This window comes from Oryzias melastigma, linkage group LG6 (genome assembly GCF_002922805.2).
Source record: "Oryzias melastigma strain HK-1 linkage group LG6, ASM292280v2, whole genome shotgun sequence".
In the NCBI taxonomy this organism is placed as follows: domain Eukaryota; kingdom Metazoa; phylum Chordata; class Actinopteri; order Beloniformes; family Adrianichthyidae; genus Oryzias; species Oryzias melastigma.
In genome coordinates this window covers 10642989-10655859 of record NC_050517.1, presented here as the reverse complement: position 1 = coordinate 10655859, position 12871 = coordinate 10642989, and the positions used below count along the sequence as shown (strand labels likewise).

The following is a 12871-nucleotide window of genomic DNA, read 5'->3' as shown; positions in this document are numbered from 1 at the left end:
TAAAGACAACATTAGTGATTGTTTTTTATGGAGTGCTCACTTTTGTGATTTGCAAATTTGTATGATGTTCAATAAAGTTCATTTAAAAAAATAGTTTAGCCCAAACAGTCGGTGCTTTAGCCCAAAGGTGGGGGCCGCTTATGCGCACATTCCACTGATGGAGAATGAGGTGTTCGAGGAACGGTCAAAGAAGCAGGGAAAAAAATAAGGACATTTAATTAATGTTTAACAAAAGTTGACAGAAAGAGTGAGAAAAAACACCTATTTAACTTAAATTGAACGGTAGCTTTAGGAAACTACTGTCTAAAGAAATAATTAAATTATTATTAATTAAGTAATAATGTATTATTAGATTATTGAACATATTATTAGTAGTAGTTTTACTGTTGTTTTATTAAAGTATTATTATTTGGTGAAGTTCAACTTTTGGTTTTGACAACACTGAAGCTTGAAAGTCACGTGACCGCTGCATCATCACTCCCCCTCCTCTTTCCCCCATCATCCCTCAGTACGTCCCGGTCCCGGAGATAACGGCGGTGTCTGCGCGCCTTTCGGAGCCTTCCTACTGCACCGACTCTCCATCGCTGGCGAGAATTGAACCCCACACACGCACCAAGCCGCGACAATGTCCACCAGCTCCGCTTTCAATGATGAGAAGGGAGGCTCGTCCAGTGTCGGGGAACCGGAATACGGCCACGATCCGGCCAGCGGAGGGATTTTCTCCTCTGATTATAAAAGGTAGAGCCTCCCGCCGCGGGTTTACGCTGTTTTTCTCAGGCTGTTGAGGTTAAACAAGCCGGTTTGTGGTAGGAGGGAATGGTACGAACGCATTGTGTTTTTTAAAGGGAGCTCCGAGTGACTAAAATCCTCAGACTTGAAGTTTGATGCGAGAGAGGGCCGTCGCCGCGCGGCAGCTGCGTTGTGTTGTCATGGCCGTGATTTGGGCGCGTGCTGCGGCTCGGCTGCGGCAGCTGCAGTCGACTGCGTGTCCCTTCAGCCGTCTGCGGACGAGGAGACCTTGTCTACGGATACATAGCAGTTTTTCTGAAGGAGAGACGTGATTGGGCCCGTCTGGGAGGACGGCAGGCCTCCACTCCGGCATTTCAGCACCACCCCTGAGAACAGCGACAGCCGCGCACGCGCACACCCCCGGAGAACGCTCGAGACCACAGCAGGCTCGAGCTGCTACTTTACCACGTGCTTGATGTTTATTTTCACTTTATGTCTATCCGCTGGAAGTAATTACATAAAAGCAACCAGTTTACAGTTTATTTCTTCAATTACTATAACTCTCTGCGGTAAATGAAAGTCTAGTGTAATCTTGGTTAATTTTGAAGCTTCATTATTGTCACTTCTATTGTTATTCATTTTAAATTTTATAATATTAGCTTTTTTCCCTCCATCAATTCACTGAAAAGCATTCATCTTGGGGCATACAGAAAGTAAACCCAGTAAGAAATACAAATCAAATCATATTAGTCTATTATAATGTTATACTTTTTATGTTATAGCTTCATTTAAGCAAATAAACAAACAAAAAACAAAAGAAAGATGGTTTACCATACATGACACTGACACTGTCCTTAGCAACGCCTAATCAAGAAACCACTTTCAATGAAATTTTTTATTTAAAGGCCCAATTTGGGGTTCCACGTTTAAAAGTCTCATGTTCAAGTAGCTACGCATGTTTCTACAACCCTTTCTGGCTCTACATACAAAACTTGCTGCCATTAAATGCGTATTGAAAGTTAAATTAGTTGAACTTTGATCAAGCAGGAACTAGCATCTGGTTGTGACTTTTGTATGACTGGATTGTCCGGCCGGAATTATGCACCACCAAGTCTTTCATGTACCGCAATAGAGCTGAGAAGGAAAAAGTCTGAAATAAGATTTGCACGGCTTTGACATTTCACACCAAACCTCTTTCAACTGGTCGCAGATTTGGGCTAGTGAACTGTAGCTAAAGAAAAAGAAGAAGAAGCCCCTCCCTGTTTGTCCAGTGTGAGCACCATGAACTAAATGCATGTTAAAAAATGTGTTTTTGAACACATTTTAATCATTTAATGGAAATAAACAGTGGCAGAACCAATCATGCACCAATACGTTGAATGCCATCCGTGGTTTATAAAAAGAAGAAGTCACATACCACAAACAAGGCATGAAGCTTCAGTTTTGTTCTTAAAATGAGAATAATTACCAAAATAGGAAATAGGGTGAGCAATTGATCTTAGTTTTCACCATGCATGACCTTAGAAAGGTCTTAAAAAGTCTAAAATTAAATTTGAAGAATTTTGTAGGAACCCTGGTTAAGTATTTAAGGGGTTCAGAGTTGCTCTGGACCGACAATCAACAACACAGAGCTGAATTTTTAATAAATTCCTGCCGCTCAGAAACTGAGGCGGGTTTTTGAGTTTTGACTAAAAACATCACAATCATAATTAAAAGACCTTTGGGAACACTTTTACAAAAGATTAAAAAATGATCAGACTTCAAGTAAAACACTGATGATAAATGCATCCTGTTATTGTAGTGGAATGTGGTCAGTTTAAAACATGGAAAAGTCTACTTTATCTAAATCATAAGACATGTAAACAAACATATGTAATAACAAAGTAAACAATGCTACATGAAAAACATTTTCTTAGTTTCTTTTTTTTCTGAAGTTTTGTGATGTGCGAACAGTTTGCAGAATGCATAAAGTCTTTCACAAAATTGTATTTGTGTGTTATGCAAACTTCATCCAACCGCTCCTGCTTGATCTGGACTTAGCTTTCCGTCTGATTGGATTTGATCTCAATGCATCAATGCATGCAAGATTCAACTAACTTTCTGGCTATACGATACAGTCCGGTTCTTTTACCTCGCTAAATTCAGTCGAGATATTTATTATTAATCATTTGGCTTTTAAAACTATGAATAACAGAAACTTTTTTTTTTTTTTTTTTTTTTTACTGTCCATTTTTATTTAATCAACAAAAGCAAAATACCAAAAGACGTAACAGCTTCAAACATTAAAACCTGGCATTTTGGGTCATTTAGACTGTTTTGTTAATAATTATTGGTTGTATTGATTTATTTAAGTGTCGTTTGCATTGGTGTTATAAAAGAGAGTCATCATATGTAAAGTGAACACAACACCCATTCCTTGATAGTGCTGGGCCATATAAGGAAATATATCGTGTGGGCAACAGAAAAGTGTCTATCATGCCATTTCTCTTGTTGTTTTTATTTGTTTACTTTTATTGCTGAACTTTTGTGCAAAAATGCGTCTAAGAAACTTAAAACTGTTGTGCACTTTAAAAATATGTTTCTCATCTGTGACGATTTAGTTACATGTTACTTAAAAAAATAAAGTCAGAGTAAGTAAGTAATGACGTTTTTGTCCATTTAAAAAAAGAAATCTGAAAATATACTTTATTGTGGTATATCCTGATTCATATAGTTATTGTGATATAAAATGTTTTATATTGTGATATAACATTTTTGTCATATCACCCAGCACTATTACTTATGGTTCACCTTCAGCCAATTGTATTTGACCTGACTTGGAAAAAGCAAGCTTGTGATTGGATGTCTTTTTGCTTCACATGTTCTTAAAAAGACAAATACAGGAAGAGAAACTGTTTACCAGAAATAGATTATTTACATCCATTTTATACCTTCATCTGCTGGTATCTATGGTTTTTAGTTGATACCAAAAGTAGACGGATTAAAGACAAAAATTCCAAACAAAAGATAAGTGGTGTGAAATACTTTTTTTTGGCAAAATGGTGGATTTTTGTAGTGAAATTTTCTTATTTCATCCTCCATCCATCTATTTTTGTCCTTATAAGAAAATCATCTTTATATAAATGTTTGTTTCGTGTTTTATTCCCTTATCCAGTGATGACCAGCAAAAAAACCTTTATTTTAGATGCAGAATACCGTATATCTTCCAATTGTGTCCTGTCTTCAATAGACTCCAGCTCAAACAGGTGTTTGTTACTTTAGACGTGCGGCGCGGAGCAGTGAAGGGATGGCTGGGCCTACTAAAGGCAGATATATCGTATGTGTAGCCATCTTTGAAGAAGTTTGGATTCATTTTGTGGGAGAAAGACCTTGTACCACAGACTTTAGGATGACATCATGATGTGGCCTGCTGCCACACGCAACGGCAGGCGGAGCTTCAAGAATTGAGCCGTTTTACTTCAGGGTTGGAAATAAATCATCATAACAAATATTTAATAAATAATTCATTTTTAGTGGTCCAAAGGTAATATATGATCTTATATATAGATATAGTTCAGTCTGATAGGCTTAAGAAAGTCATGATAGGGCCCCTTTAAGACATGGACCGTATATATTAATAAAACATTTTAAAATGCAAATATATAAGATTATAGCGTTTTAGGTTAATTTCCATCTTTAGTCCCTATAGAAAAGGTTGATGGTCTCTAAGTAAAAGGACAAGTTACATCAATACAGAAAGGACAACAGAAGTCAGACAACAGCAGAAACAGAAACAACATATGGAGTTGTCAACAGAAAAACACAACAGAAAATTAATAAGACATAGAAGCAACAATTTAAAAAAAGTAGAAAAAAAGCTAACAAAAAAATTAAATAGGTGAACAGATGAGACAGGAAAACAAAAACAAACAAAAAATCAATAATTTATACAGAGGTGGGATTGTCCAAAAGCCATGATTTAATGTGTTTGCTAAATGAGCTCAGAGTCGTCAGTGTTCTTATTGTTGTGGGAATTGAGATCCAAGAGTGAGATGCTCTGTAGGAGAACACAGCCTGACTGAAGGTTCTTTTCCTGAGGGGAATTGTGCAATCATTCTATTTTGGTCATCTTAAAAATTACAGTCGGGCTCAAATACTACTGACTGACTGTTTTGTTTAAAAGTTCCTTTACTTTACTGTCATAGTTTAGAAGCTGTGGGATCTTTTCTGACAGAAGATCTCTGATGTTACAATCTTCTAACCTGCAGTACTTTAAAGAAAATGTGACTTTTACAAAATTATTGTGTTGTTTGTACCAGTTTATTCCACATTGCTGAAGGTACAATTAACTTTCCCTCTTCTGATATTTTCTCTTGGTAGTGTTTCTGTCTTTGCGATCAATCATGATTAGTACACAGTTTTAACATTAAATCCAATTAGATCCAGTGGACAACTAAAATTGTCCACTTTGACCATAGATTATACATTTCACTATCATTTAATCAATTAAAGTTCTATCCATCAAAATAATATAATAATTTTACCAAAATGCAAATTGAAAGAACACTAAAGTTAAAGTTGTTTGACTTAAGGAATAATTTTTAACAGCACTAATACTGCAATAGTGTAGTTTTGGTAGCTGAAAAATAAAAACACTAAATTTTTTTTGTGTGTGTTTCAGTTCAGTAAATGTGTTTTTTTCTTAGAATAACAAAAAAAATACTATTTATCTGATAGTTCTTTATGAACAGAATAAAATCAGTTCTAGTTAAAGGCTCTGTTTAACATTTTACAGTATTTATAAACATCTAGAATTTATGTTTGCTGTCATCATAGCTGTTCATCTCCTCTGCCTCATGGTTAAAACCGCCTGCTGTCCTTCAGAACTTCACCAGCAGGGGGAGCTCCCTGTGTGCACAGCCGAGGGATCTGCAGGGCTGTATGTCTGTGCTGAAAGTCACTGAATGGTGTTAGCTGAGCATGTTGATTCAGAGATCTGTTTGCATAAGGGATGTCCACCTAGAAGAGTCCATCAGACCAGTTTGTCTGCACACATGATGGAGAACGGCCCTGCTCTGATTTTGAGGCTCGCTGCTGTCTCCTTGGAAACGCAGCCTCAGTATTTTTCATAGCAGCTTTCCTTTTTTTTCTCTCCTTTTTTTAAGCTTTTGACAAAGTGGTTGAGTAGAGAGTGAGAGGATTCTGACCCCTAACTCCTGTTTTGATTCTCCACCGATCGATTTTCTATCATAAATGGACGGTTTAGATTCAAAGCAAAATATCTAAATGAAAACCCAAACATTGAATTTAAAATAATTAATTAAATAAGTGAGATTGATGCTTGTAGACAGATGAGCGTACGTGAAACGAGGGGATGAAAATAATTAACTTTTGCTTTGAAATTTGTCCAGATTTATGTCGGTTGTTGTGGAGCATATGTGTCAAAGTCAAGGCCCGGGGGCCGGATCCGGCCCTCTGGGTAATTCTGTCCGGCCCTCCAGATTATTTTATTTTATTGTTAATAATGACCCGATGTTATCTTGTGCTCCTATCTCACTTGTATAATTTTGACAAAATATATTTTTATGGAGAGTAAAATATTGAAAGTTATTTAAGATTTAAGTTGATTTATTCTGAAATAATATGAATAATATTCCTGCGTTTTTATTATTCATAATTATATTAAGTTATGGTTTTAAAGTTTTAAAAATTGGCATTCTGCTAGCTTTTTGGTCTATTTTGGTATTTATGAAGATTTTTTAGGCTATTTTTAGCTAATATTTCAGCTACATGCCAGCTGTTTTGGCTAACTTAGATTTTTTAAAAGTTTTTTAGGCTATTTTAAAGTTTAGATATTTTTCTAGCTACAAGCTAGCTGTATTGGCTTACCTAAGATTTTTTGGCTAATTTAGCATTTAGCTAATATTTTAGCTGGCTATCAGCTTCAGCGTTTTCAGCTATGAGCTTTGGTGATTTGAACTGTCAGCTTCAGTGTTTTTAGCTATCAATTTTAGCATCTTCAGTGGCCAAATTTAGCTTACAGCATTCACACTAGCATTATCGTAGGTAATGCTATATATCTAGTTCATAATTATGTAAAAAAGTTATGGTTTTAAAGTTTAAAAAATTTAGTTTTAGAGTGTTCAATAAATGTTTATCCTGTTCTGCCCGTGATCTAAAGTATGTTTTGGATATTGGACCCTTGTGCGATTGAGTTTGACACCCCTGAGTATTTTTTGTCAATCTGGAGCAAATTTCCCCTATAAGGTGAAAAATCTTGTAAAGATATTTATGTTAGGAATTAGAGCAAACGTGGGTGCTTGAATTCAATCACACTATTTAGGTCATTAACCCTTTAACGCCGAAGCTCCAGTGTTTACATTCTTCGATTTACTTTAATTTTTTAATTGTTAACGGTATCAAGCAGATTCTGAAGGAGAAAATCTACTCGATAATCTACTTCAGAATCTACAGGAATTATGTTGATTGCGTTAACAATTTAAAAAAATGTATGTAAAAGATTTTGTGTTTAAGTGTCAGCAGTGGCGCCTCAGGTGTTAAAGGGTTAGCTCTAATTTTAAATTCTTTTGAAAAATGGATATGAAAAACAAACGTGTGAAGATGCAGGAGTTGAATTATTCATGAAGAAGTTTTTTAATTAAATTCCCTTTAGGATGTGCTTTTCCTCCTTTGGAAAAATTATTCAAAATCAGGGGAACTAAAAACTAGAGGTCTGGTTTCTTCCTCCTCCATGAATGTTTTTTTGGAAATGCTGCAACTGGAGGAGGAAATGTTCTCGGCTTTACTTCAGCTTGTGTTTTACGGCCCTTTTAGGACACGTCATTCCAGAAACGCTTGGATGCGTCTCTGCAGATGCAGCTGCAGCCTCAATCCACGGTTTAAAAGTCATTAGCGAATGTCAACAGATCCTAAAGGAGATTGTTGCTTCTGAGCAAATTGTGCAGTCACTGGGAACATGGAGGAGAAGAGTGGGAGCGAAAGAGAGAAGTGTCCTCGTCACGACGCTGTCGGAAAAGCTGAGTCATGTTAGACCAGAAGAATGGAGGCACAGTGCAAAAAAAAGGGATGAAACAGAGCAGATTCTCAACACAAAGAGCGAGAGATGTGACAGCGTCTGCCACGGCGATTCGTTTGTGGCACTGACTCACAGAGTGAGGTTCTAGCAGTTTAGCGGAGATGATAGGTGTGAGGAGAGAAGCTGATAATGTGGTTGAAGCTGTGTCATTGGTGGGAGATCATGCATGCATGTGTGTGTCACAGAGGGGAGGGTGCAGCAACAGGAACCACATGAGGAGGAGCTGTTAGAGGAGAGGCGTCACAGCACATAAAACTCCAAGCCCCTCCCTGCCGAGCATCCATTTACTGTGCACAGACTCAGCAGCAGAAGGGGGAGACGCAGAAGTGCTCCGAAGATTTAGATTAGAGCTCTGCGGCGGTACTGAACTGAAGCATCTCCACGCTGGAAGGGACTCGCTGTGCCAGTCATGCAAGAAACATCAGCGCTGGATTTATCTAGCCAGGTTATTTATAGAGGAGGTGCTTTTGAGTGTGTGAAGACCGTCTGAGGAGCATCACTGGAGCTTCGGTTGATGAACACCAACGAACCACTCAAGAAACCGGCAACCCTCGTTCTCTTTGCCCACCGACACCTCCCTGGGTTTGGAAGATGACCACCATGCAGAAGCTGCTGCAGCTGCCAGTGAACGCCGTGAACATCGTGAAGACGGTGCAGAGTCAGGTGCAAGGCCAGGAGGAAGCCAAGAGTCCGGTGCTGACCCCCGACAGCGGGCAGCAGACCTGGTACAACGCCCTACCGGATGAGCTGCGCCACCTCCGGTCTCCTTCAGGTACAGGTGGAGGCGGAGGTGGAGACCAGGAGGAGCGGGCAACTCTGGAAGAAGGTGGCGGAGGAGGTGGTGGCAGTTTCCAGACTCAACCTCTGCGGTAGGAGCAATTCCATGCTTTCCGTCATGCTGGAGGAGTGTTGGCCTCATTGTCATGGCAACAGAGCTGCTATAAGGTCACGTGATTATAAATACTAGCAAATTGGATTCCTACAAAAAAACTGTAGTGTTTTCTCTTTGTTATAACTTTAATGAATGACAACATTAAGTCAAAAATCCACTTTTGAAATTACCAAGAACCACATTTGAACAAAGCAAGAATACATTATCTCAGTCCATTCAAGAGTCAGATTTCACTGAAATTTACATTTTTTTAACCAGAGAAGTCTTGCACCTATGCTTTATTGTAGTCCAGTTGTGACTGGTCCAAGTAGACAAGGTAAAAAGAGATTCGATTGATGTCCAGACGTTTCTTGTTTTCTTGCACAAAGGCGTTTTTAATCTCACACTGTGGGAAATTATCAAATTTTCTCTGGTTTTTGTATTTACCACTGATCTATGAACTCCGGATCCCTGCGCTTCAGCCTGTCAAAATGACACTCAGCGCGTTGAGGTCTCTTCTTTGAAAGCTTTTAGCTGGAAACTTTCAGCGTAGTTTGACGACTTGCTGTCCCGCAATAGTCCGAGGAGGAAAACAAATAAAAATATTAATAAAATTAGAGGAACTTGTTATTATCTTTTCATTTCAAATAAGAAAAATATCAGAAAGTTCAAGAGGAGAGCGACTGGATTCTCCCCTATGTTTGTACTCCACCCACTGATCGAGTTAATGACTGGTCGACGCGACACATTTTCTTTGCTGAAGTTCAGATTTTTTAATTGTTGGAGCTCAAATTGTGCTACAATACCCAAAATGCACTGCTGCAAGGCTGACATTATGCACTGAAGCTTATAGGGCTGTTAAATTATCGCGTTAATTATGATTAATACAGACATTTTAGGGCGTTTTTTTTTTCTGGTGTTAATCTCATTTTTGCATAGAATGGTCTGTGTTATGCACACCTGGAGGAGCTTTGTAAAAAAAAAAACTACCCTCAGTGGTGTCAAAGTAAAGGGTGAAAGTCTTTTATAAGTCTTTCAGTTTTATTTTGATCTTTTACTGCACCACCATGTCCCAAACTATGATAAAATACCTAAAAATGAGGCTTTTAACATAAATTATTACGTTAAAAATCATTGTAATTAAAATCAATTAATTCGATTAATTAATTACAGGTCACAATTAATTAATTGCATTAAAAATTTATCAAATTACAGAACTACTTAAACCACATCACCATACCTTTGATCAGGTCTGTGCGTTGACTTTGAAACTGGACCAGATACACAAATCATGCTCTGTCTGAACGCAACTTAAAAGGTTGACACGGCCACCTGTAATAGTTGTTACAATCGGTCTCTGTTTACCGCCAATGTAGCCTGAAAGCCAAAGCACAACTATATCTGCACAGCCAATCTGCAGAAATGTTCATATCAGCAAACATCAACATTTATTAATGTTATTGTACCAAGTGGGAAGTTGGCATCAGGCTTCAGTCAGAATGACGCCATTACGCAATTGAGCAACAGCTGGGAGTTCACAGGGCCGTGGCAGTCGGATTGCCAGCCGGCAGGAGCTCTGACTGGACGATGTGTAAATGTTTCTGGACGGCGGCCGCCCATATCAAGTGCCATTGGCCACCGGCCACTGACCAATTTCAACTTTTCAGAGAAAATTTGTCTAGTGAATAAAACAAACACAATAATTTAGTTTTGTGTGTCCCTGTTAGCAACCAATTTCCACAACAGATGAGAATGTTTTAAGGTAACATTAGCCGTATCTCTACCTTAATCTAATTGTAAATCTTTGTATCATGTATGTGAGTTTTGCAAGCTTCTTACAAATTACACAAAGATTACTGGGCATCATTTTGGTCATTTTTTAAATAGTTATTTATATTTCCCTGCTGCTGAAAAGTAACATTCAAGAGTCAAATCACAAGTAGAAAACAAAAGATGTAAAGAGATTACAAACAAGTAATTCACTTAACTAGAGCTAATTTGATTTGCTGAAACATTCAAGCTGAGGGTGAGGATGAGAGATCTCTCTCTTACTGCTTTTAATCTGTAAGATAAACAATGTTTTTTTTTTATAGGATGTGGTTGCAGTTTGAAGAGTCAAAAATAGAACAAAAAGCTTTGAAATTAGCAGCACGACACCCAGCAGCTGATAGATATCAAGAACTGAATAAAGGCTTTGGATTTTTAAACGCCAATGCAAAGATCATCCACACTGGTGTTGAAACAGTTGTGTTTGGGGAACATAAAAAAAAAAGAAATGTTTGTGCTGAAAGAGTCAGTTTATGTAAAACAGTTGCTTCCAAACGCAAACAGAAACTCCTTGATCTTTTGCTGAGAGCTGAGTCACGCACATTTCCCTTCATTTCACCTCATTTTTTAGTTGCCTTGTGAGGTCGTGTCTTTGGACACTGGCCTACTTTCAGGGATACTTTCCAGAAGGAGAGTCTGATAATCTTTGTGCTTTGGTGCCAGGTAACCTGACCCTTCGCACCACGGCGGGTTAAATAATTCAGAGCTGCTGTAAATTCAGACTTTTTTTTTTTTTTTTTAGTGGGACTCCAGAGTAACCAGAGGAGGGAAGGTGGGATAAAATTACCTCTGTTCCTTTGTCCCTTTTTCACAGACGAAGCACGTTTAGTTTTAAAAGACGGGAGAATTGACGGGTCGGGAGAATTGACGGGATCCTTAAGCATCTGCAGGGACGTCACCTGTGCTCCTGAAATCGCTTTGAAGTTTTCGGTTTTGTTTATTCACGCTTAACTTTGAATTGCCTTTGATCTTTTTGTCACTCTCTTAAAAAAAGCTGTTCCAGTAAACAAAACCGTTCTCTCCTTCGCTCTAGGCAACATTTTTCTTCGCCATGAAATTAAACTTTCACCACTTCTTTTTATCATCTGAATACATGCGGATGCTTCTACTGTATGGCTCAATTATCAGTGGATGCAGACTCAGTACCAGGCTGACTCTAGTCCGGGTATAGCAGAACTAATAAGACTTTTTAGGTTTTAATTATTCTTAGCAAAGCTTGTTTGGCTTTAAAGAAGCTGCATGAATCCCTGTCACACAGTTAATTAGCAGAGCTGATTAGCATGGGTTATTATTCTGAGCTGTAAAACAAATTAAACATTTGAGTTTTTTCTCTTTACTGAGGAAACATTGAAGAGTCAATAAAAAAGTCATCTTTTTAAACATAATTCTGTTTTTCCCTCAGACAGCTTTAATCTTTGGTAGTCTGTGGTCTTTTCAGCATTTTTTTTTACCACTTAAGCTTTTGCTCTAATAATTTACCTGTATAACATTTTTTAATACAATCCCAGTTTTTTATTTACTGGTATATATTTTTTTTATATTGCAAATGGTTTCACCAGTGCCAGAAAATGTACAAAGTACTCAATACCAAGTAAGAAAATGTCATTCTTTTCTCTGCAAACATCCCCCAAATTGTGATCAAACAGTTTTTATCAATCAATCAAACAATCAATTTATTATTTATATAGCACCTTTAAAAGCAGGAGCAACCAAAGTGCAGGACAGAAAATCAAATATGAAAAAAATAATGAAACAATAAAATACAAATAAAATCAGTAAAACAATAAAAACAATTAAACAGTAAAAGCAATAAAACAATTAAAATAACAAGAACATTTTTTTATGATTTGTTGCAAAGACTAAAAGCATACAGAAAAGTCAAAACAACATTACAAAATGGATAAACAAACTTCCAAGGATTTATTCTAAGGTGAATCCCAACCATGTGTCATAACTCGTATGTTTGTCTTAAACGAAACATTTTAAAACTGATAACCTTCACATTAAGTTTTAAATTAAAACCATACTCATGGCAGGTCGGCGTCACTCATACATCGATGTAAGCAACCAATGTGATTGGCAAATGCACCGAGAGTGCAAAGACTCTACTTAGAATTAAGGATTTAATTGTGGCCAAGATAATGAAAGGAAGGCAATGAAGTTTCAATAAGGTTGTGATTAATGTTTGGCTGTGATGCTTCTTATTAAGTATCATACCATGGTCCGGTTGAATACTTGGTTCTGATTGGCTGCTCGGTGTGGATTAAAAAGTGAAAATGCTCATGTAAAAAATAATTCACAGTCACACAGCCCAAATGTTCTATATCACTGGGCAGGCTTCTTCAAAACAAACTTTTGCTTCATCATTT

At 37.5% G+C, this 12871-nt stretch overlaps 1 protein-coding gene across 9 annotated transcripts in view; it reads left to right on the top strand.

Moving 5' to 3' along the window:
- The first annotated feature begins 479 nt into the window (after positions 1 to 479).
- The window catches only part of LOC112152379 (adaptor related protein complex 3 subunit beta 2), a 55024-nt gene continuing 42632 nt past the window's right edge, over positions 480 to 12871 (top strand). For 3 of the 9 annotated variants that reach the window (XM_024281919.2, XM_024281920.2, XM_024281922.2), the window contains exon 1: positions 8081 to 8673. In XM_024281919.2, the coding sequence (XP_024137687.1) occupies positions 8396 to 8673 (278 nt within the window). In that variant the 5' untranslated portion in view covers positions 8081 to 8395. Of the gene's footprint in view, positions 739 to 8080; positions 8674 to 12871 lie in introns of those variants that run through there. The other 6 variants (XM_024281923.1, XM_024281924.1, XM_024281925.2 and 3 more) reach the window with 4 other exon arrangements.